The 26,531-nt window shown below is 36.4% G+C and overlaps 1 protein-coding gene across 1 annotated transcript in view; it reads right to left on the bottom strand.

Annotated features, from left to right (window-relative positions):
• Positions 1-26,531, bottom strand: part of spn-E (tudor domain containing 9 protein spindle E) — a 421,802-nt gene that overhangs the window by 192,359 nt on the left and 202,912 nt on the right. Inside the window, exons 19-22 of the mRNA XM_090376707.1 lie at positions 22,457-22,520; positions 16,150-16,254; positions 3,321-3,431; positions 1,188-1,295 (exon numbers count right to left, since the gene is read on the bottom strand). Of these exons, the coding sequence (XP_090232833.1) occupies positions 1,188-1,295; positions 3,321-3,431; positions 16,150-16,254; positions 22,457-22,520 (388 nt within the window). The remainder of the gene's footprint in view (positions 1-1,187; positions 1,296-3,320; positions 3,432-16,149; positions 16,255-22,456; positions 22,521-26,531) is intronic.

Below are 26,531 nucleotides of genomic sequence, written 5' to 3'. Positions count from 1 at the left end.
TCTCCTGGAACAATCACTACAGTGGGATAAATTCTTATTTCTTTCCTTGTTAAATTTTCAACCTTGAACTTTGTCTACATCAGGAAGAAAGCAATTTTCTTCTATATACAAACTAAAACTAACACACAGACAGACAGAAGTTTTTTAGGACTGCCATAGCTGAGTAATCAAACAAAGGGTACAGTAGTGAAAGTGGACTGACCATGGTCCAAGCAAGCTATATGACTACTAAATATGATGCTGTTGCTGTATTTTGTATTGTCTGTTTTCTCTCTCTCTCTCTCTCTCTCTCTCTCTCTCTCTCTCTATGATAAACTGCTCTATGTGACTGTCCCAAAGTATAAATGGAAAACTTATTACATTACTTTTTTTTTTTTTTTTTTTTTTTTTGTTCATGACTGATAATTGCAAGAATTTATAATTGTACTGAACAGTTAAGGGTTCTTAACTCTCTTTATCGGATTTGTTTGTGAAATTGAGCTCATTACTAGCATAACACTTGGATTTCTTCACACCATAAACAGAACAATAACAAAGATATCAATTTTTGTTATATAATACATTAGCAACTAAGGACACATTGTAAACAGTATGCTCACAGACCAATCTGCACACTGTGAAGGCTGAAAAACTCAACACCCTCTGCCAGAGATCAGCTATCTGCAGTTCTGATTGAAGAGGCCTTTAAGAAGGCCTGCAAGTGACAAGCATCAAAACCCCTATCATTAATCAATCAACTCAAATCTATCATCAATCATCTACTAGTACCAGATGTAACTGGTGTCTATAAATAATCAATTTGTATAAACTGGGCACCCCATTTGTTTGCATTTTTCATGTGAAATGTGAGTATACGAAACATTTCATCACAGACTGAGTCACTAACTTGAAGAAGTCACCATGACAAATTTTTGAGTTTATCTAAATAGTCTGTCTATATCTTCAGTGGTTTTGTCAACAGAAATTTTTGAAGTTAAGAAGATTTTGATTACCCTGTATTTAAAAAAAAAACTCAACCATACAGAAAATAAGTATAATTTTTCTGACTGGTAATGATTCATTAATCAAGAAAAAATTAACAATGCTGTATAAAAACCAAACTTCATATAACAATATTTTTAAAATGAAAAGCAAAATAGAAATCTTCATGGTGATATATAAAAAAAAAAAAAAAAAAAGTTATTTACCAAAACTGTAGTAAGAGGATCTGTATTGCAAATCTGCCTACAAATTTCTCTTTCATCATATTCTTCCTGAATAAAGTAGTTAGGATAAAAAGCACCAGCTATTGCCATCTGCAAATTCAAAGAAAAGTTTAACAAAAAAAATTGTTTTACAGTTTAAATTGAAGATTTAACTGAAAGACTGCGGTGAAACTTTAATTACAAAACTAGATTATTGTTTTTTTAACAATATATGAAGGATGCTTAAAAAGTTTTGAGTATCAGGTGAGAAAGTTAAACATTTTTTTTCCCTAATCATGTAATCTCCCTCCCTATTAATATACTTTTACCATTATTTCTGAAAGCTCTAAGATTTTGTTAAAGTTCTCCAAAAAAACAGCCATCACATCTAAATCTATGAATACAAATCCTAGCCAATGTTAAATTAGGTAAAAGGTAAAAAAGTCTAATGGTGTTAAATCAGGTAAGCAGGACAAATATTCAAAAGCAGCAAACACAATTTGTTTCCACTACAATCAATATGCCAGTGCACTGTTGCCAGGGTGAAAGTGGTTCCTTTTGTGAGCTTTTCATGTTGCTCGGCACAGATTAGCTAGCAGGTGACTGTTGATATCAGAAAATAAAAAAGAACAATTATAGATGAAAAGGCTAGAAGTCGAGATCACATGATCTATCTAGCCATGATTCTGAGATGGCAAAAAATTATGACCATAAGATGTTCTGCAAGAAGTTTGAGATAGCAATATTGCCTTGATGTGGGTGGCAGTTTGCAAGTGACATCTAAACAGCACGTCATGTGTGGCCGCACTAGAAAGGGCATAGGAGTCCTTCATTGAATTTGAATTAGTGTTGCTATATTTAGCAAAATAGAACAAGATTCATCACAGCAAAGAATTTAAAAGAAAATTAAAACAAAAAAAAAAAAAAAACAGAACAAGAAATTTCACAAAACATAAAATGGTCATGATGATATATTCCAGATTCTACCTTTCCCTCTATAGACCTTTGGTAATAAGCAACTTTGTCAAATAATGGAAAATGGTAGAAACAGCTGACTGTCTTATATGCAATGGATGATCTTTATAACAGGAGAACAGCATTCTGTACATTACAGTAAAAATAAAGGGGATCATTAAAGATTTTATGATTCATTAATCAAGCTCATTATTTGAATGATGTATAATAATGCTGTGCTAGTTATGAGAAGGAAATCATACCAGGACTCTGTGAGGCTTAACATATAGATTGTTATGCCAGAGACTGACTCATCCAGCCAGAGCATAAAAAAACCTCACAAAAGTCTCCATCTAAAACAGGACTCTCAAACCCTAGTCTCTTCCATGGTTTGGTCCCTTTATATATATATTTCAATATTTAAATTCTTGGGAAGAATTTAAATTTTGGAAGATATATATGCTCAAGATATATGTTAGATTTGCATAATTACATAGTTCAAGTTTGTGCAACAAGGTGGAGAATGCATATTATAAGAATAAATAAACAAAGTGATAAAAAAAAATTGACAAAAATCTTTGCTACAAATATAAACTCACAGCATACTTTTGGCTTTCAGTACCACCACAAATAATCACAACATATTGCATACGCTGATTATGCCCTTGCAAGCAACTATCCTTCCACACAATGTGGAAAAGGTATGGGTTCAAATACCACAAAAATGGAAGAAATTTTTATGGATACCAAGTTTGCATCATTACCCCCCTCGTGGAAAATAAGGCTTTTCATTACCAAAACTGACAAAAGAATACATGCAGTTTACAGAGAGAATACACTTAAACTATGCTAAGTAAAACTAACATTTACTATCCCATGTATAATATATGCATAATAATTATTATGCATATATTAAATATTAATTATTATTAATATAATAATAATTAATTATTATATTAATAAAAATTATTAAAATTTTCTAAAATTATCTCTTTCTAACAAGTAATTTGAGGGATACAATGCCACAAATTCCTGAAGTTATTTTATAATCACACTGCATATATAAAAATAGATACCAGCCCAAATATACTAATAGGCTAAAGTTTAAATTAACTACTAAATAATATTTAACATTTAGTAGTTAATTTAGCAAATGAAGTAAATCAACAGAATACTACCAACCTTTATCATCAATATCTGTTCCACTTCAAAGAAAGTTGATGATATATTATTAGTAACACGAATATTGACTTGTTCCAGCCTCTTTTTTAAGTCAGCTATCAAAAGTTCAACCTAGTATACAAAAAGACATTGATTTAGAATTATCATTTAATAATTAATAATAATTATTCTGTGCATGTTCATGCAAAAGTATTATGTAAATTAATTTCCATTAATTAATAAGAGATGGACTACCAAAAACTTATGGAAACGATTTTTATGAGTAGATAGCTTTGTATTTATCATCCTGCCACCCACAAGCATTAACTTTTGATATGAGAAATAAAGAGCATAACTGAAAGATACAGATACACAAAAAAAAACAAAAAAAAAAATTCACTGTGTACAATTAAAAAAAAATTAACGCATTTTTATGCTAATTATACATGGTGAAATGTTCTTCCTATTTGATATTTCTTTTCAGTAAAGGATATGACAGGAGATCGATAACTTTAATTCCAATTCGACTTAAATAATTATATTTAGTTTGACTTTTTACATGTCTGACAAGCAATTCTTAATCAGTAGAAGGAATAAAGGTGAACATTTGGCAGTATTACAAGCATTCTTAGTGCAATCTCACTATTCAGCTTGGCACATTATGGCATTAGATACTACTGCTGCCATACCATTAACTTTTGCACAAATCAAATCAAACTGATGTTTTGTATTTGATGGTTACTTAAAGTAATTTTTCTAAAAGAAGTATATATTCTTGAAAATGCAAGGATTCAAAAATTAAAGCATTTTTAATATCCTGGAAAGTTTACAAAGTTAGATAAAAATCATGTTATGGTTCTCTTATTTCTGCTTGACTTTGCAATACATCTTTCTCTAGTAATTCTTTAATAATGAGCTGCTCTTAATTTTTTCTTCTTATCGCTCAGTAAAATAAATTGATAACTGTCTAAACAAGAGAAAAATGTGAAGACAGACAACTACTGCAACACTACATGCACTGGATTATCCAACTGAATTGACAAGATGATTTTGCATACATATGCTGCTTTTAAGGTGATTTCACTTCAGGGTTACTGACATGTATGAAAATTACCAACAAATTATTAACTTTGTTGCAACATGATGCTCATTATGTAGGACGAAACTGAAAATAAATTAAAAATATAAAAGGTGGTCCATAATTTGACTATAAATAACAACACTATTTTAAATATATATTTTTAATTTATGCTAGTACATTATAAAGGGAAAAAATAAACTTAAAAAAGGATTTTATGACATCTGTTCAATTATAGCTAACATTTTGGTATTTAAAAAAACTAGGCTTTTTGGGCACAGAGTGACACACAGCAAGACAAAATTCCTCAGAAATTCTCTCAAGTTCTCTAACTATTAACTGCTGAAGTTCTCCAGCAGAGATTTGAACATATTACTAAATGGTTTAATAGTAGTAGAGGAGGCATGTGATGCAAGGCAGCAAAGCTTATGTAGAATCATCCAAAAAAAAAAAAACTCACCATTTCATACATCCATTCCCTCTAAAAATTTGTCCAGTTCTTCCCTGAATTTATTTAAGCTATCACCTTCCACAACAAACAGAAGTTTGTTCTAGCAATCAACTACCTGCTGGCTAAAGGCAAATTTCCAAACATCTATTCTATAACTATCTTACCTCAATTTGAATTTATGCCCCCTCAGGTTCATAATCGGAGCAAGAGTAAGAATCCCATCAGAATTGAGCCTGCTCAACCCATACAAGGCCTTTCAACCCTTTTAGAACATAAGCCTTCCTTTGTAAGAGGACCCCTTTGTTCCCCTCACCAATATTGTTGCCCTTCTCTGTACTCATTCAAGCAACTCTACAACCTTCCTAAATTGAGGCTTCCAGACCTGTACACAGTACTCAAGGCATGGCCTGACCATTTCCCTTATACAAAGGGGTAATCACCTTTTCCCTACTAGCAAAATTCCTGTATATCAGTGGTTTTAAACTGGAGTGTGGCAATAACATTCTAGGGGTGCCATGTAATTTGGGTTTAAGTTACTGAAACTTATTTATTTTTTTAAATTTACATATTTATTTCATTATAAAAAGGTGTACGGTATCTTTTTAATTTTGTGGTGACCTATAATTGATGTATATTTAGTACCTCTATATAAAGAATAAAATTATATTTTATTTATATACAATTTGCATACTGAATTTTAATTTGTTTATGGTTATATTATTGTAATAACTATCATAACACATTTTTTAATATTATATATATATATATATACACATATATATATACACACACACACACACAAAAACATACTGGTGTTCAAAGAAAGTGCATCACCTAAGAATTTCACATTTCTAACCCTTTTTCACAATGGTATGTTACATTAATGACTAGCATCATAAACAGAAATATAAACAAAAGATATTTATTAATAGTTAAGGTAAAGCTAAGTAATATCTGACATGTGCTCTCAAAAAATTCCAAAATGAGCATTTGCAACCTTTATACAACAGTTTTGGTAAACACAACAATTATGGCTGAAATGTTATTAGAAGCCCTCAATTTGCTTCAGTTTATCATTTTAAATGGAAAACAAAATGAAAAGTTCACCAGGTGCAAACTAATATTTAGTTGAACCACCTATGGCCCTGACGACAGCAGCACACCATCGAGGCATTGACAAGATCAATTTCTGAAGATAATCAACAGATAGTTCATAGTTCCAAACAAGAATTATGGCTTCCTGAAGTTCAAGAAGGGTCTTTGGTTTCTTTCTGGCAACTGCAGATTCCACACGATGACAACAGTTCTCTATAGGATTCAGGTCAGGGCTGTTTCCTGGCCAGAATTGTAATGGCCGTTCTTCCAACCATTTTTTCACCTGTAACAAATGTAAACACATTACTGTCAAACCTCTGATGCAGAAATGAAGCTAAGTAACTACAGAAGTGCCTAATTACACTTTTCGCCCAATGACAAGGAGCAGAGTCATCCTGAAAGATGCAGTTACTTGGCAGGTTGAAATGGTCTCTAATGGTTGGCAGCAATTTGACTTCCAATATAGCCAGGTATCCATTGGCATTTCTGGAACCTTTTATAAACTACAGGTGACCTACTCCATGACACGAAATGCACCCCCCCCATATCATTTGGCTGGTAGGGAATTTCACTGTAGACACTATACAGTCTGGATGGTATTTTTCACCATGTCTATGGTGAATCGTTTGTCTCCCATTAGAGCCATGCAGGTTGAATTTCTTCTCATCCGAGAAAATAACTGACTTCCACTGTTCGGGGGGTCCATTTGACATACACCTTATACCAAATTAATCACCCCTTTTTCATTTTTTGTGTGAGGAGGGGCTTCCTAAGATGAAGGGCTACAAGTCCATTTTTGAAGAGGCATCTTCTGACTGTTACTGCACTTGCTACCACTCCTGTATGTTCTTCCCATTCTGTTTTCAACTCAGACAAAGAAACTTTATAAGCACTTCAAAATTCAGTCCTGTTTTGGCTTAGAGACTCTTTGTGTCCGGTTCATTTTTTCCTATCAGCAGAACCAATATTCTTGAGTTTGGAAAGAAATCTACTCACTGTCAACTGATTACAAGATACTCTATAAGCAATATGATGGGAAGAACATCCTTCCTCGTGTAAAGCAACAATAGATTTCTTTCTTCGTGGCATCAACTGCACGTAACTCGCCATCCTGACACAAGCAAGGAATGACTGCAACTCTTGCAGAGCATGCTTATACAGCTGACAGTAACAGCTGATGCAATATTACCTCATCACCTACATGTGTAAATCTTTTCTGAAAAAATCTGTAAGAAATACTGCCATATACTTAAGTGATTTGGACGACAATTAAAATTAAGGGGTGATGCACTCTCTTTGAACACCAGTGTATATATATATATACAGAGAGAGAGAATCGGATCTAACAGACAGAAATTGAGTAATTACTTAGGGGTGCCTTTATTAAAAAAAAAAAAAGGCCAAAAACCACTGCTGTGTATCATTGACAATACCCTATGACCTGCTCTGGCAGTCTGTCTGCACTGCTGTGAAAATTTTATATCTGACTGCACAATTACTCCCAGATCTTTTTCATTTTCTACCACTCTAAGTGTAGTGCCACACAGTTGATACATTTCTCTGGGGTTACTTGTACCCATATGCAGTACTTTGCATTTGTCAATGTTAAACTTCAATTGCCACTTCTCAGCCCAACTACCCAGCTCTTCCAGATCCTGTTGAACTAGCACACTGCCATTACTGTTATTAACAACCAGGCTGCCAACCGTTGTATCATCTGCAAACTTCAACATTACGTTTAGGCCTAAATGGATGTGAGATGAACTAATGAGACATGTGGCAGAGAATAAAAATGCATGGGATACATATGAATTAACAGGCTACACAGAAGCCTATGATACATATAAGCTGGTCTGTAACCAAGTCACAAAGGAGGATAGGCAGGCAAAGGCAGATTGAAAGAAATCTTTGACAAAGGATGCAAAGAAAACAGCAAAGAGTTCTTTACTTATGTAAACTTTAGAAAGAAGGGGATGAATCAGATTCGTTTACTTGATATTGATGGTTCAACTGTTGATGATCCTGATCAGGTAGCTAACAAACTAAATGAGTATTTTGCATCTATATTCACACATGAAGAGTTATTCAGGGAGGGGAATGCCAGAGGTGAATTAAACTATGGCAGTGAGCTAGATGATTTTGTAATAACTGAGAGCAAAGTAGAGGAGAAATTGAAGATAAACATGAGAAAGGCACCTGGGGTGGATGGGATCTATCCAGTTATATTAAAGAAGACAGCAAAGAAAGTATGCAAACCCTTAGTGAATTATGAGAGCTTCCCTAAACTCAGGGGAGGCACCCATGAACTGGAGATGTGCAAATGTGACCCCAATTCACAAAGGAAGATCAATGGGTGACACAAGTAATTACAGACCTGTTTAACTTCTGTTCCAGAGAAATTAATGGAGGCACTGGTTAAAGAAGCACTGCAGGATCATCTAGACAAGACTTCAGTTATAGCTTGGACACAGCAGGGGTTTGTTAAGGGGAAGTCTTGTCTGACCAATTTGATTGGATACTATGATGTGGCACAAAGGAACTAGATACAAAGAATAATTTTGAAGTTGTATATTTGGATCTAAGTAAGGCTTTTGATAATGTTGCACATGGAAGACTGCTGCACAAATTGGACAGTGTGACAATGGAGGCAAATTGCTGCTATGGATAAAGGGATGGTTGAGTGGGAGAAGACAGAGTGGTAATCAATGGACACAGCTCTTCATGGACTAATGTTATTAGTGGAGTCCCCCAGGGTTCAGTGTTGGGTCCATTGCTGTTTTCTGTATTTATTAATGATATTAATATCAGGCTTAATGTCTAAGTTTGCACATGATATGAAGGTTGGCTGGGTTGTTAATGACAGTACACTATTGCAACAGGATCTAGAAAAGTTGAGCAGATGAGCTGAGAGGTGGCAACTGAAGTTTAACATTGACAAATGTAAAGTACTGCATACGGGAATCAGTAACCCCAGAGTAATGTATCAACTGTGTGGTACTATGTGGATGGTGGTAGAGAATGAAAAGGATCTGGGGAAAATTGTGCAGTCAGATGTGAAGTTTTCTGAGCAGTGCAGACAGTCTGCAAGAGTAGCTCATAGTATTTTGCCAATGATATACAGGAATTTTTCAGCAGGGATAAGGAGGTGATTATCCCCTTGTATAAGGCAATGGTCAGGCCACACATTGAGTACTGTATACAGGTCTGGAGGCCTCATTTTAAGAAGGATGTAGAGCTGCTAAAACAAAGACAGAGAAGGGCATCGAGATTTTCTCAGAAAACAAAGGGGTGCTCTTACAAATAAAGGCTTAAGTTCTGCAAATTGCAGTATAGTGTATGGAGACTAGTCGCCAGCAAAGTGATCTGATTGAGATGTATAAGGCCTTGAATGGGTTGAGAACGCTGAATGCTGATGGGATTCTTCCTCTTGCTCAGAATAATTGCCCGAGAGGGCATAAATTCAAATTGAGGAAAGACAGTTGTAGAATAGATGTGCAGATGTTTGCCTTTAGCCAGTGGATGGCTGATTGTTGAAACAAATTTCCCTTTGTCGTTGTAGAAGTTAATAGCTTAAATAGATTCAAGACAGAACTAGACAAACATTTGGAGGGAATGGATGGTTGAAATGAGAAGGGGGGTTTTTTTTTTTTTTTGGCTGATGCTGTATAATAAGCTTGTTTTCTTGCATCATATGCCTCTACTAATTCTAATGCTACATCTAGCAAAACAAAGGCAGGATATAACATCAGTTATTAAAAATGTATATGCTACACATTTTGGATTAAATTAGGTGATTAAAATAAAAGCCCCCCCCACATATCCATTAAGTGGGCTGTACATGTGTAGGGGCTTGTGACTGCAGAAATGTGGTAAAAATAAAATGTGGTGAAGCAACGACATTTTCCAATCTCAGTGTGGAAGGAACCACAGAGTCATTAATTTTTGTTCTGGGGCTAGGGGGGTAAGAACAAATTTGAGCTTTTGCAGACTGCTCAGGACCAAGATATCGATGAGGAATATTACAACTTTCTGAAAGTGATAAAGCCCAAGAAACTTATAGGTAAAAAGAAAGCAAAAGAAAAAAATTAGTCAAGAAACACTTGCCATGATGAACCGAAAGTGACAATTGAAGAGCAAGATAAACACTGACAAGAAGAAAATTGAGTATAATGAGTTATGCAAAGCCATTAGAAAGAGACGCAGAGAGGACATAAGATTTAACACAAGAAAAGTAGAACAAGCATAAGGGAAAACAAAGGACTTAAATCAGCAGCCATGAGCGGTAATACAGAAAGACAAATGATACTGAAACTGAAGAATACCGATGGTGTACTTATAAATAGCAGAGAAGACATAATTCAAATAGCAGAAGACTACTATAGAGAATTATACAAAGAGCGAGGGAATGATGCCAGCAGTGGGGAAGCTGGATCGCAAATTAGTAACACATATGGCATAACCGATATTCTTCCCGATGAGGTAGAACATGTGTTGAAGAAAATGAAGAATCAGAAAGCCCCGGGGGAAGATGAAGTTACTGTAGAGTTGTTAAAATTGGGAGGAAGAGACATAACACAAAAACTGGCAAGGCTCTTCACAAAATGTATTAGAAAAGGTGTGATGCCTAAGGAGTGGAATAATGCAATCATAGTTATGCTGCATAAGAAAGGAGATAAATCAGAAATTGTAAATTATAGACTAATTAACTTGTTATACCAAATCTATAAGTTATTCCACAAGGGTCATTACTAACAGATTAGAAAGAATACTTGGGGAGTATCAACCGAAAGAGCAAGCTGGCTTTAGGACAGGATTCTCAACTATTGATCACCTTCACATAACATCACAGCTAATGGAAAAAGCAAATGAATATAAAACACCATTATGCCTGGCATTTGTGGATTATGAAAAGGCATTTGACTCCATACAGCATAAGGCAATGTTTTGGGCACTGGAAAGACAAGGCATTACATACCCCATATATTATGATTTTGAAGAAAATATGAGAATGCTACCTCCTTTATTAGATTAGACAAAGACATTAGGAAATTTAAAATCGAGGAAGGAGTTCGACAAGGAGACACTATCTCCGAAGTTGTTTACTGCTGCACTTGAGGAAGCTTTCAGAAGATTAGACAGGTTGCAGAAATGAGTCAATGTGAATGGAGAGTATCTAAACCATTTACGATTTGCAGAGGACATTGTGGTCATAAGCCATGATCCCAAAGAATTAGAGAAAAATCTTAATCAGTTATGCACAGTTAGTAAGGATTTTGGACTAAAGATGAATATGGCTAAAACAAAAGTAATGATGAACAAGTATGCCACAGAAAGGGACATAATTATTGAAGGAGCAGTAATTGAAAAGGTGGAGTCATACTCATCTGGGAAAAGTTATTAGCTGTAATAATGATAAATGGCTGGAAGTCAAGAGAAGAATAAATTTTGGATGGATAGCATTCAGGAAATATAGTCACATACTGAGGAGCAATATCCCAGTTTCTCTGAAACATAATAAAAAGAATAAATGTATACTTCCCACCATGACTTATGGAAGTTTCACTTCCATAAGTAGATGACTCTTATCAACTGGTGCAATAGCAGCACTTTGCTTATTGGAGGCTTGAAGTGGTAGAACCAGTGTTTAGTCTCCAGAGCTAAGTTCCAGTCAACCCTTCCCCATCTCTTCTATCATGCAGTATGACTGATAACTTTTGAGGTTATGATGAACATCATGGCAAGATGCAATATTCCTTACATTTTGAGGGTACAGCCCTAAAACGGTGTTTGCAGGCCAGCTGCTAGTTAGTACACCAGACCGAACCTATTGGTAACTTTTAGGAGGCTTCCGGATCAGCTAGTGTATAATCTTGCTACCTCTAACTCAGCCAGATACTGACTGGAGGGAGTCCGAATAGTATGTATGGTGGGAGCATTGTCAAGGCCAAATTATGTCATGGATCTGGGTATATTCTTACCATGTGTATGCCATATCCAAAAGTTTCATTACTTCATACAGCATGTCCCACCCACTTTTTCTTACTATTGAATACACCTTGAATTGTCACAAACTAATAAGAGTAAGCTTATCTGCAAAAAGATCTAAACCTCCCGCACACTTCCTAGTTCATTTTATAAATATACGTGGTCTCAATTCTAATCTCAATGATGTCCATTTCCACGTGCAGTCTTCCAAACTCCATGTACTTCTTCTGACAGAATCACAGCTATCAGATGATTCAAATACTGCTCATCTCAGTTGTCCAAATTATTCCCTGTATGATTCCTTTCGCCTCAAAGGTGGTAATTGTGCATATGTCCATTCTGATATTCCCTGTCAGAGACTTGGTAATTTGGAATCTCCTCTTTTCGATCTTCTCTGGCTTAAAATCTCTCTACCACACTGTGTCAAATTCATCTGCTGTCTCTACCATTCTCCCAACTCCACTAATCACTTGGAGTTCTTTGACTTCCTCTCTTTGTAACTTTACTTTCTCCAGTCCAACTTTCCTAACAGTGACGGAATTTTCCTTTGTGATTTTAATGTTCATAAATAACTCCAGCTGGCTTCAGTTTTCTCCAGCTGGTTGAGATGCTGAGCCTTTTGCAATTACTAATGACCTCGCACAGATTGTTCATTTACCTACCAGAGTCCTAACTGACAATCCTAACCATACAGCCTACATGCTTGATCTTTTTCTCACAAACAACCCTTCTAACTACATGGTCGAAGTGAGTGGTCCTTTAGGCACCTCAAATCACAACTTGGTGATTGCCTCTTCTCCAATGGAGCCTTTATTTCATAGCTATTCCCAACCTCGTATTGTTTGGCATCACAAGAATGCAAAACGGGATGACCTGCGAGATTTCTTTTCTTCTTTTCCCTGGTTGGATTACTGTTTCAAAACTTCTGATGTCAATGTTTGCTCAGATCGTGTCAGTTAAATTATTCTTGTAAGAATGGAATCCTTTACTCCACTTTAAAATCTTGCCCTTTATCTAAACCTTGGTTTTTCAATAAACGTGCTAAGGCTGTTCACAAGAGAAGAATGTTGCTTATCGTAATTGGCTTGTTTCCAATTCTTCAGTTTCATTTTCTACCTACACCAAAGCTCGCAACAACTGTAAAGCAGTTATTAATCAGTCCAAACTAGATTTTGAACAGGCTAAAAGTAGAAAACTTGCTCCTTGCCCCTAATGGTAACCGAGCTTTCTTGTCTCTTGCCAAAGCTATTGGCCGCAACTTTTGCCCATCTCTGCTCCCACCTCTGTCCAAACCAGATGGTTCTGTTGTCACTTCAGCCAAGGATAAAGCTGATCTGCTAGCATTCTATTTTTCTTCCAACTCGTGTATTAATGATCTTGGTAAAACAACTCCCACCATTCCCAACATGCTCCATTCATTGCCTCCTGTGGTCTTCCGTCAAAAGGATGTCAGAAAGATTTTGACGAATCTTATTGCTAAGAAAGTTCCAGGTCCTGATGGTATTTTTCCACTTGGTCTCGAAACCTGTGCTCCTGAACTTACTCCTATTCTTTGCTGCCTTTTTTCACTTTCTTATTCCAAAGGTGTTTTTCCTTCTGCTTGGAACTTTTCTCATATCCAGCCAGTTCCTAAAAAAGGGTGACAAATCCCTCCCATCCAATTATTATCCCATTGCAATTACTTCTACTCTTTCTAAAGTAATGGAGAAATCAATTAACCACCAACTCTTAAACTACCTAGAATCCTTCCATCTGATCAACGATCGCCAGTAAGGATTCCATCAGTGTCAATCCACTGGTGTTATTCTGGCTTATGTTACCCATTTATGGACTAATTCAATGGAAAAGTTTGGTGAAACACAAGCAGTTGCTCTCAACATCTCAAAGACTTTCGATCGTGTTTGGCATAGAGGTCTTCTAAACAAGCTTCCATCTTATGGTTTGCCAACTGTTTTTTGCAATTGGTTATCCAGTTTTCTCTCTGATCTGAAGGTGATGGTAGATGGTTCTCTGTCTTCTAACTTCTTCACTAATGCTGGTGTTCCCAGGGTTCAGTTCTTTCCCCCAGTCTTTTCCTCTTGTATATTAAAGGCCTTCTTCCATTGACTGGAAATCCTGTTTATAGTTTTTCTGACGATAACACATTGCATTCCACTTTCTGTTTTGAGAAACCTTGCCCTGCTCAATCAGCTTCATCTTCTCAAATATCTGCTACCAATTCCTTAAATGCCGATCTCCAGGTAATTCTCCAGTGGGGCAAAGACAAGTTAGTTGATTTCAATCCTTCTAAAACTCAGTCTTGTCTTATATCTCGCAAAAAGGATTCTTCTGCTCCTATGCTTATCTTTGGCGACACTCCGATTTCTAGGCAAGATGATAAATCTCTTTTGGGGATTACCCTGACTTCTAATCTCTCTTGGCACAAGCACATTACAAATATTGCTTCATCTGCATCCAAAAAAACTTGGTTTTTCTCTTTCGCTCTCGGTGTTATTTTTCTTCCAAACAGCTGTTCACTCTGTACAAATCGCAAATCCGCCCTACCATGGAATATTGTTCCCACATCTGGGGCAGTGCCGCCCAACCCCTCTCTCAGGCTTCTAGATTGCATTCAGAAGAGGGCAGTTAGATTAATTAATGACTCATCTCTAACAGAGTCTCTCCACTTGCTGTCTCGTAGACGTTCTGTTTTTGTTGCATGCCTTTTCTACAGATACTTCCATGGGCAATATTCTTCTGAATTGGCTTCTATAATTCCCACTCTCTCTTCTAAAACAGTCCAAACACATGGTACCACCAGATAACATCCATTTACTGTCCACCTTCAAACTCACAGAACCAACATTTCAACTTCCTCGTTTATTCATCCAAATGCGGTTTTCTGGAACAACCTTCCTTCATACGTATTTCTGTAGACTGTAATTTCCTGAAAATTACAGTCTACAGAAATTCAAGTGTAATGTCAACAAATGTCTTCTCAATCTCCAATCCAAGCACGGTATTAAGTACTATAGATTCTAATACCTCTCATGTTTGGGGTTTTCATTTAAAAAAAAAAGTTACAAAAGCCTCAGCATCTCGACTAGCTGGAGTTGTAAACATAAAATTACCAAGGAAAATTACCTCACTGTTAGGAAAGTTGGACTGGAGAAAGTCAAATTGCAAAGAGAGGAAGTCAAAGAGCTCCAAGTGATTATTGGAGTTGGGAGAATGGTAGAGACAAGAGATGAATTTGACAGAATGAGGGAAAGGGAGATTTTAAGGCAGAGACTATCGAAAACAGGAAATTCCAAATTACCAAGTCTCTGACAGCGAATATCAGAATCGACATATGTACAAGTAGCACCTTTGAGGTGAAAGGAATCACACAGCGAATAATTTGGTCAACTGAGATGAGCAGTGGTTGAATCAACCAGTAACTGAGATTCTGTCAGAAAAAATACATGGGATTTGGCAGACTGCAAGTGGAAATGGACATCGTAGAACTGAGACCACGTATATTTGTGAAATGGACTAGGAAGTCTGTTTAGTTCTTTTTGCAGATAAGTTTTCTCTATTATTTTAGACAATTCAAGTGGGGGGGATATGCTGTATGAAGTAATGAAATTTTTGGATATGGCATACACATGGTAAGAATATACCCAGATCCAGGTTCTTGACATAATGTGGCCACAACAATGTTCCCCCCTTACTATTACTAACATGTCTTACTATTACTAATAATAATATATGTTTTCTCTAGACAAATCCTAAATAAATGCATAACTTTTCATAATTTGTCTTAGTTCAAATACACTATACACGGGAATTGCAACAATGGCAAATAAGTGAGTTATTACGACAAAATTGCAGCTATATGAGAACTTTATGAAAGACTATCTGAGAATGAAGTGTACACAATGACACTTTTTCAGTACTAAGCCTGTGACCTATGAGGCAATACAGGCAGCAAGGCATGCTGTTAATCACTGCCAAATGTCTTCTAGAAAAGTCTACTAAGCAGAAGTCCTACAGTTTACCAAGCAGCAGCAGCAGAAAACCTTAGAAGAAAAGGCCTACTGTGTGACCTTGAGTTGCCTATTGTTTTCCTCCCTCATGTAGTGTAGAGGTTGCATTGTTTTACGCTTATCAGTATAATGAAAAAAAAAAAAAAAAACTGCGAGAAGGAAACTTCAACAAAACATCAGAAAGCAAATCAATTACAGTAAATTTTATGCTAAATAAAAACACATTTTCATTACCTCACGAATTCTTTTTATCTGAACATAGCAAGTTTTCCCCCACTCCATTTCTCTACGATCTCCAGGCTTTCGAAACTCTCCCCTATTTTTACGGGACAGCCAAACCTGAAAAAGTAATAACAAAACAGGGAAATTTTTATTTGATGAATCTGTTTAAAATTATTAGTGGAGTAAAAATCTAACTGTACCATTCCCACCCCGATATATTTTGTTTGGTATGATGTGAAAAGGATCAGGATGTTCTTATAACATAAATAAATGAAAACATCTCTAATATATAATACTTATAAAACTTCCTTTACTCTGCATGTGAAACGCAATGAGCTAAAAACAAACTCTATAACAATACAGCAGCAGAACTCTTGAATGGAATTTTTATCTTTGAAATATTCTCTGAATTCATTAAACAGGTATGGTACACATACTGATTGCTATGTGAAAAATTAGGAATTGGTTTAATGAAAAATTGGTACTGTCTGGAGTGTGATACTTCATGGAGCAGAGACGTGGACATTGAGAACAGAAGATATTAGAAGACTGGAATATTGACGTGAGTATGGTGAAAAGATAAGATGGGTTCATAAAGTAAGAAACAAGGAGGTTTTGAGAAGGGTTTGTGAGAAGAGATGTTCAATTGAAATAATCAGAAGGCAGAAGAGAAATTTGATTGGATATGTGTTGCAAGGTAAGGAAGTGATGAAGGATGTAATTGGGGAGAAAAGTTGAAGGGAAGAGACCCAAAGGGAGATTAAGGAAAACTGATAGATGAGCTGAGAGGGGATGGTGGATATGGAAGGATAAAGAGGAGCATTGAGCACAGGGAGATACAGACAGTAGTAGTGCATGCATGCACTTTCCCTTGGCAGAACATCAATAATACACTTCTGCTTACAGTATCACTTTCAAAGCTCTATTTTGTCTGGTCCCTATGAAGTGCAATGAATTTTTAATGGATATAGTGCTCCTGTTTAAAGACATTCCCACACATATCACTATTTTTTTAAGGTCCCAAGAAGAAATAAACCTGAATTTAACACTGCTTCCTCTTAATTTTTTGGCTTTGGGAAAGGGATAATACAGACCAAATTCTAAAAATCATTAATCAGGCAGTTTCATTTACTTCAGAGAATTCATTCCTGGCACTGGAACTTCTGAAGCCTAGCTCTTTTAAACTGAATGTCTAACTATTCATCACTATAATCACATCCTCTTCTCTTTTTTTTTTTTTAAATCCAACAAATGTTGGATTTAAAAATTCTAATTACTCTACCACTTTCTTGCTGGTAGAGTAATTAGAATTGTCTGTGTGAACATGTGTCAACATGGCATCAATAAATTTCATTAATGACAGCCTTAATATTGTGTCAATACTATCATGTTTACACACTAATACTCATGACATATCTAGTTTAATTTAATAAAATCTTTTAAATATTTTTCAGTCCTTTTAAAAAAAATTTGGAAGTGCCAAAAAGGCAAGTTCAGCATTCAGTACATTAAGAGTGGAGGTTTTCAACTAAATACAAACCACTGCTTTGTAAGTACTGCAAAAATTAAGCTAAAAAACTTAATGTTATCTGCTAAAATAATGAAAAATAGCAAAAGCAAAAAACAAGTGATCTGGCTTATAATTGGTGTTATTTTAGTGCTTTTTGCACCAGATTTTCAGCTTTTTTGCTTATTTAATGCCTTGTCATTGTATTGTGTTATGCCACTTTTCAGCATTTCCAGCACCATATTTGATGCATTTCTTTATCTTTCTCAAAAAATGCTCCCAGTTAAGTAGAAACTCTGTGCAGGGCCTTTTTTTTTAACACTGCTCAGTACTAAATACTACACAACCCTGTTATAATTGATGCACATATGGACATTCCATGTTCCCAATTACTATAATAGCACTGCACTGTAAACTGGTTGTGTAAACAGTGCCTCAACTGAAGTGGTTGGTTGGGGATTTATTTGGCACATCAGCATCTATGGCCATAGTGCACCATCAACTGAAGTGCCATGTGTACGTACTTCTGTAATTTTTTTTTTTTTTTTTTTTTTAATTTAAGATTTATTTTTAGCACATACAGTACTACTATTTATATTGTTTTATAGTATTATTATTTGTTATGCTTGTGAATTTTAATATTAAATTGCAGTGTTTGTAATTTTGCCCCTCTGTGAAAATGAGTTAAAAATATATTCAACACTTTCATGATAAATGGCTCAAAAGTTGCTAAATATAAGAAACGGCTCTGCAAATTACATGATGATTATGGAAAATATTCAGATTTTATCCTGGAAGCCAGAATGTATTGATACCAGTGTTGATACCAATACTATAAATGAAATGATGCAAAAATAGGTAACAGGTCAGGGCAAGCTTAGCTGAGCATAAGAAACAAAAATTAGAGTTTAGACAATTGTGCAAGTCCAATTTGTATGAGCATTATAAGAGAATCATTACAAAACCACTAAAGGGGTAAGATGGGTGAAAGCTGATTATGAGAAGGCACCAGCAAAAAGAGTGATGAAGATAGGAAGCTTTCATGTGTGAATGGAGAGAGAGAGAGAGAGAGAGAGAGAGAGAGAGAGAGAGAGAGAGAGAGAGAGAGAGAGAGAGAGAGAGTAAATTAAATAGATCCTTAAATGGAAGGATCATAAGAAGCTCAGTAGAACTGCAAATAAGTTGAAGAGATACTTCTAAACAATATTAACAGTTGAAAGCCACTCGTATCTCTGGGGAATGAGATATGAGTTCGATGATGAGCAAGTTAGCTGTAAAATAAGTGACGTAATGATTTAAGAAAAGTATTTGTCGGAAAAGCTACTGAGTTTAAAGGTCGATATCGCCTGTAATAGAATATGATATACATCCATTTGAAATTAAAAATATTGCATGTATGCATATCAAACCACTGGGAATGCTACTGAGTCCATTTTGACTCCAGGAAGATTCTGTTGGACTGAAGAAGTACAAGTCTCCTAATCCACAAAGGTGCTGCTAAAAACAAATTGGGTAAACACACACACACACACACACACACACACACACACACACACACACACACGCACACACACACGCACACACCTAGTGAGAGCCAGTGAGTCTCACTTCAGTGGCAGGAAAGATAATGGCATCTATGATTACGAATGGTAACCGACTCGTGCTAAAAGGCAATAGATCCAAGCATGAATCTGTTAAGGGGAGGTCACATCTGACCAATCTGGTAAACTATTATGAAGATGACATTAAATAGTTCAATGACTGCATGTAAGGTTTCACATATCATCCTTCAAGGAAGACTCCACAAAGGAAGAAATTAGGATTACTAATGAAATCCTATGTCAAATTTTACCAGTAATTCTAACAATTATGAGAACATCCATGGACTCGGGGGAAGTCCCCAAAGACTGGAGATGTGCAAATGTATCCCCATTTCACAAAGGGGGATCTAAGGGTGACACAAGTAATTAGAGACCAGGTAGTTCAACTTCTGTTTCAGATAAAATAATGGAGTCACTGGTTAAAGATACATTGCAGGATCATCTAGACAAGACTGCAGCAATAATTCAGACAGAGCATGCGTCTGTTAAGAGAAAGTCTTGTCTGACAAATCTGATTGGATACTATGATGTGGTTACAAAGGATCAAGATGCAAAAAATAATTTTAATATCAGGTACTTGGATTTCAGGAAAGCTTTTGACACTGTTGTGCACGGAAGATTACTGTACAAATTGGAGCATTATGGTATTAAGGGTAAGTTGCTACAATGGATAAAAGGGTTGAGTGGAAAAAGACCAAGTGGTAATCAATGAACATTGCTCTTAGTGGACTAATGTTATTAGTGGGGTCCCACAGGGTTCAGTGTTGGGCCCACTGTTGTTTTGTATATTTATCAATGATATTGATGATGATATATCAGGCTTAGTGTAGAAGTTTGCAAATGATACAAAGGTTGGCAGGATTGTTAATTACAGTAATGGCAGTGTGCTATTGCAACTGGATCTAGATTGGGCAGATGGGCTGAAAAGTGGCAACTGAAGTTTAACATTGAAAAATGCACAGTAATGCATATGGGTAGAAGTAACACCAGGGGAACGTACCAACTGTGTGGTAATACACTCAGGGAGAAGGAGAATGAAAATGGCCTGGGAGTAACTGTGCAGTCAGATATGAAGTTCTCTGGAGCAGTGCAGATGGGCTGTCAGAGCAGGTCATGGAGTTTTGTCAATGACATACAGGAATTTTGCTAGCAGGGAAAAGATTATGATCCCTTTGTATAAGGCAAAGCTCAGGCCACACCTTCATTACCGCGTACAGGTTGGAGGCTTCATTTTAGGAAGGATGTGGAGTTGCTTCAGCATGTACAGAGAAGGGCAACAAGATTGGCAAGAAGAACGAAGGGGTCCTCACCAAGAAAGACTTAAATTCTTCATGCAGTGGCTGGAGACTAGGCACCTGCGAGGTGATCTGACTGAGGTGTATAATGCCTTGAATGGTTTGAGCATGCTGAATTCTGATGGGGATTCTTCCGCTTGCTCAGATTACAAACTGATAACTGAGATTCTGTCAGAAAAAGTACATGAGGTTAAGCAGACTGTAAATGGAAATCACTGAGATTAGAACTGAGATTGCATATATTTGTTGAATGAACTAGGAAGCATTTAGGAGGTTCAGATCTTTTCACAGATGAGTTTGCTCTATTAGTTTGACAATTCATGGTGTATTCAGTAGTAAGAAAAAATGAGAGGTGACATGCTGTATGAAGTAATGAAATTTTTGGATATGGCGTACACATGGTAAGAATATACTCAGATCCTTAACATAATGTGGCCTCAACGATATGGCCTAGGGTATATCAGCATCCTAGATGAATCCAAGACCAAGAATAACATGACCACCCCATAGCAGGTCTTGCAGTTCAATGTATACTTGCTCACAGACAGTTTTGTGGGTTTATCACTTAATAATCATATGGCGACATCTGAGTTTAAATACCATCAGACTAAAAGAACTGTTAAAGAGCTGCAGTTGGCAGATTTCATTTGGGGAGGGGTGAAATAGGGTATTTTACTGTTTTTGTTAGAGAGAGAGAGAGAGAGAGAGAGAGAGAGAGAGAGAGAGAGAGAGAGAGAGAGATGTAGTAAACCAATTCCTTTAGATGTCTCTTTCCAAAATAAGAAAATTCCAAAAGATTAAGGTTTCACTTATTCCGTGCCTTGCCCATAGCTACCTTTCTTAATATACTCATGCACATAGTTATATTGGGTATGTAGATCAGCACAATTTTTGTTTTCAATAATAGAATTACAATAACATAACATACCATACTTTTTTAGTCATAATTTTGAAAGGAAGAAACTGAAGAAAAACACATTCAAAATGCTTGTGTTTTTACAGCCATTGTTTTCCAAGCCTTAGTAAATATTTTATCACTTTCATTTTCATTCCTTGAGTACAGGAGAACCAGTTCTATTGTGAAATGCCTTTTCATCCCAATTCAGCTACAAAAAAGTATCACTACAAACCACTATAGCACATTCACAAAACATCAATAAACAAGACAAGATGCACTGCTTATGTACCTCCGTGCCTCACTGCCTGTTTTCTTTTTTTTTTTACCCTTCTAGTGATATCATTACTGGAAAAGTAGAATACTTTTCAGTACTCTGACAAGAAGTAGTGTATCTGTAGAATGACTAGTCTGGATGAAAAACCAGAAAATAGGCAAGTTTCCAAAAAAAATCTACACAATCCTTGACTGAAACTGACAACTATGAAAAAAAGCTCATTTTTCCATGGCTCATTTTATAGCTCACAAAAATGAGCCATAAAAAAAAGTCATACAAAATTCCATGTTTCAACAGAATCCAAACCAGTCCTTTTTCCAGTATAGAGAAATGGCAGTCATAACAAATGTGTTAGCGGTAAGTATTCTGGATCAAAGTAATGCTTGACCTATACTTTTAATGTTGGAAAAGCATTAAACTTTACGATGTAAGCAATTTTAGGGTTTTTGTTTTCGATATTTGAGGAGGGGAGAAGAAAAAAAAAAATGGATCTAATGGTTCAAAACACATGACATACACAATAATAGCTACAGTGTAAATAACATCAATTTCTTTTCCCAGTAAATACTGATCCATGCTTCTCTTTTTTTACAAAACTAGATAACGCTCCCTCACCCAGTGTCTATACATTTTCAACAGTGTCAATTTTTCAACTGAAAGTTTTATAATTAGCAATATTCAGTTAACACTACTATATTAAATGAAATAACAATACCTATAATCTGAAGTAACTAAGCAACTTACCCAGTAGGCATGTAGGAATGCAACTGCATCACTGAATGTGCCACTTGCCCATGCCATCTTTGACCTAAAAAGAAGTTATCACAAAATGAGAATAGTAGTAGTATGTGATGCAAGAAAGCAAGTGTATGAGCTTATGCAGCATCAGCCAAAAAAAAAAAAAAAAAAAAACCACACCATTTCCTCCAAATGCCTGTCCAGTTCCTCCTTAAATTTATTCAACCTATCAACTTCCACAACGACAGATGGAAGTTTGTTCCAGCAATTAACCACCCGCTGGCTAAAGGCAAATTTCCGCACATCTATTCTATATCTGTCCTTTCTTAATTTGAATTTATGCCCCCTTAGGTTCGTAATCTGAACAAGTGGAAGGATCCCATCAGAATTCAGCGTCACCATTCAAGGCCTTATACACCTCAATCAGATCACCACACAGGTGCCTAGTCTCCAGCCACTGCAATTTGCAGAACTTAAGCCTCTCTTGGTAAGAGGATCCCTTCATTCACCTCACCTTCTCTGTATACACTCAAGTAAATCTACATCGTTCCTAAAATGAGGCCTCCAGACCTGTACGCAGTACTCAATGCGTGGCCTGACCATTGCCTTATAGAGAGGGACAATCACCTCTTCCTCCCTGCTAGCAAAATTCCTATATATCATTGACAAAACCCCATGACCTGCCCTGGCAGCCTGTCTGCATTGCTCAGAAAACTTCATATCTGCCTGCACAATTACTCCCAGGTCTTTTTCATTTTCTACCACTTTAAGTGTAGTACCACACAGTTGGTACGTTTCTCTGGCGTTACTTCTACCCATATGCAGTACTTTGCATTTGTCAAGGTTAAACTTCAGTTGCCACTTCTTAGCCTATCTGCCCAAATTATCTAGATCCTGTTGCAGTAGCACACTGCCATTACTGTCATTAACAACCCTGCCAACCTTTGTATCATCTGCAAAATTCGACATTAAGCCTGATATACCTTCATCAATATCATTGATAAATATACAAAACAGCAGTGGACCCAACACCGAACCCTGTGGGACTCCACTAATAACATTAGTCCACAAAGAGCAGCACCCATTGATTACCACTCTCTGTCTTCTCCCACTTAACCATCCTTTTATCCATTGTAGCTACTTACCCTTAATACCATTCTGCTCCAATTTGTACAATAGTCTTCCATGCGCAACAGTGTCAAAAGTTTTCCTGAAATCCAAATATATATAATAATTATTTTTTGCATCCAGTTCGTTTGTAACCATATCATAATATCCTATCAAATTTGTCAGACAAGATTTTCCCTTAACAAACCCATGCTGTGTCTGAATTATTGCTGCAGTCTTGTCTAGATGATCCTGCAATGCATCTTTAACCAGTGACTCCATTATTTTACCCGGAACAGAAATTAAACTAACTGGTCTGTAATTACTCGTGTCAGCCTTCGATCCTCCTTTGTGAATTGGGGATACATTTGCACATCTCCAGTCCGTGGGAACCTCCCCTGAGTCCAAGGATGCTCTCATAATTATGGCTAAGGGTTTGCTTAGTTGCTTTGCCGCCTCCTTTAATATAACTGGATAGATCCCATGCACCCCAGGTGCTTTTCTTATATTTAACTTCAACAATTTCTCCTCCACTTTGCTCTCAGTTATTACAAAATCATTAAGTATCCTGCTACAATTTGATAACCTTCTGCCATTTTCAAACCTTAATAATTCCTCATGTGAATGTAGATGTAAAATACTCATTCACTTTGTTTGCTATCTGAGCAGGTCGTCAACAGTCGAACCATCGATGTCAAGTGGACCAATCAGATTCATCCCCTTCCTTTTGGAGTTTATATAAGTAAAGAAATCCTTGCTGATTTTCTTAGCATCTTTTGCCAAGGATTTCTCATAATCTGCCTTCGCCTGCCTAACCTCCTTTGTGACCTGATTACAGACTAGCTTATATCTGCCATAGGCTTCTGAGTCGCTTGATAATTTCTGTGCATCCCATGCATTTTTCTTCTCTGCTACGAGTCTCATTAGTTCATTAGATAACCATTTAGGCCTAAACCTTGAACAATATTTCTTAATAGGTATGAAACTTTTAGTAGCATCCACGATTAATTCCTTGAATGCTTCCCACTTACAATTTACTGTTGGTAACATCGTCAGTTGATCCCACTGTACAGAATTTAAAAACTGTCTGAGACCACTATACTCACCTTTACGGAAGCAAAAACCCTTTCCTTTACCCCTGATGGTAATTAAATCTTTAAGTAAATCCCACATCAGTACATTGTGATCACTGTCACCTAGTGGTTCCTTTATCTGCAAATTCTTAATACACGAATGATCACTGCTGATAACCAGATCAAGGGTATTACTCTCTCTGGTTGCCTCTCGAACATGCTACTGCAGAAAACAATCATCCAATAAATCCACAAAAGTCTGACTAGTGTGTGAGTGACCAACCTACAAGTTCCAGTCAATTTCTGGGAAGTTAAAATCCCCCATTATAAGACATTCTGATTTACTAGCCCACTATTTCTCTGTACAATTGTTCATTGTACTCATTCGAGTCATTAGTCCTATAACACACTCCTACTCTTATTTTTGCTTTCGCAGTGCTTATGTCACACCAAACTGACTCAACAGTGCACTGTTCATCTATATCAACTGGGTGCACTTCTTTTGATTTTGTTTTTCTTAATTAAGAGCATAACACCTCCTCCCTTTCTATCCTGTCTATCCTTTCTGTACACACTGTACTCCCCAAATTCCAGTTCTGCACTCCTTATGTCTGTGTGACACCACGTCTCTGCCATCCCAACAAGATCCGCCTTTGACGTCTTGACCAACACTTCCAAATTCATCAAATTTATTTACTATACTTCTAGCATTGGTATACATGCTCCTATTCCTAGTTACCCTAACACATTCCATATACCCACCTATTTCACGATGACTGCCATCCGTACCTGAAACCTCCAACACCCCAGGTCGCTACTTATTCTAATAGAAGTTGTGCAATAATCAACTTCACCTCTGCCTGCGGCTACTGTTAACCTATTAGTCCTTGTATCCCCCCAAGATATCAGTTTTCCGACCCACCTAACACTGCCTTGATAGCATCGGCAAATATTCTTGCACCCTTTCTATTTATGTGTATCCCATCCCTGTAGAAGCAGTCTCTCCTGTTAACAAGTACAGACCAGGCTGAAAAAAATTCTATCCCGTGAGCCTTGCACAATCTTTCCAGGGCCGAATTGATCGACAAGGCTCTCATCATATACTCTCTCCTATCGTGTCTGGGCAGAATTGCTTTCAAATTCAACCCTAATTCTCGGCTTTTGTTCAACAGTGACCTGTACTTGTTAAGTAATTCTGCCGGTCTCCTACTCTTAATTTCATTATTGCCAACGTGTGCAACTATATCACCTTTTGTGCCTTTAAAAGATGATATCCGCTCTACAACACACAATAGAAGGGTAAAAATAAAAAATCAGAATGAAAGTACTCATTTTCTGACATACTGATAAAGAAAGATGAGTATAATTACTGGAGTTTTTTTTTTGTATTACAGTCAAGGAAACCAAATCAGTACATACGACATTATTAATGAGCCCTGTCAAGTAAAGCGTATGTAATCCATGTTGTTCATATTTTTAGAGATGGGATTCTGTGGGGAGGGGGGAAACAAGGGGAACCTATGAAATACCTTACAAGTCAGCTAGAAAAGGTCTTTAGAAGCAGTTCTTAAGACAGAGCAGAACTTAAGCAGAACTAGTTCTTAAATTCTTAAGTTCTGTTTGTTATCAACATGATTCAAAACTAGACTTTCTTTTATAAGTGGGGACATCGTTCGTTCGTTGTTTAGTTTTTAAGAGCATTAGCAACTAAGGCCATAAGTGGGGACAAACAATTATCCTGCCACAAAAGTAAGGGGGGGGGGGAGAGAAGAGATGTATTTAATTACATGAAGTTGGCAGAATTTATGAATTTAAGAAATTAAAGTTTACAATGCATATAATAAATTTTCAAAAAATAAACAGCATCATACTGGAAATTGATATATAAGGTATATACAGGG

Source organism: Mastigoproctus giganteus, chromosome 6 (genome assembly GCF_048544385.1).
Source record: "Mastigoproctus giganteus isolate SK-2022 chromosome 6, ASM4854438v1, whole genome shotgun sequence".
NCBI lineage: Eukaryota > Metazoa > Arthropoda > Arachnida > Uropygi > Thelyphonidae > Mastigoproctus > Mastigoproctus giganteus.
This window is presented reverse-complemented; position numbering and strand designations above follow the sequence as displayed.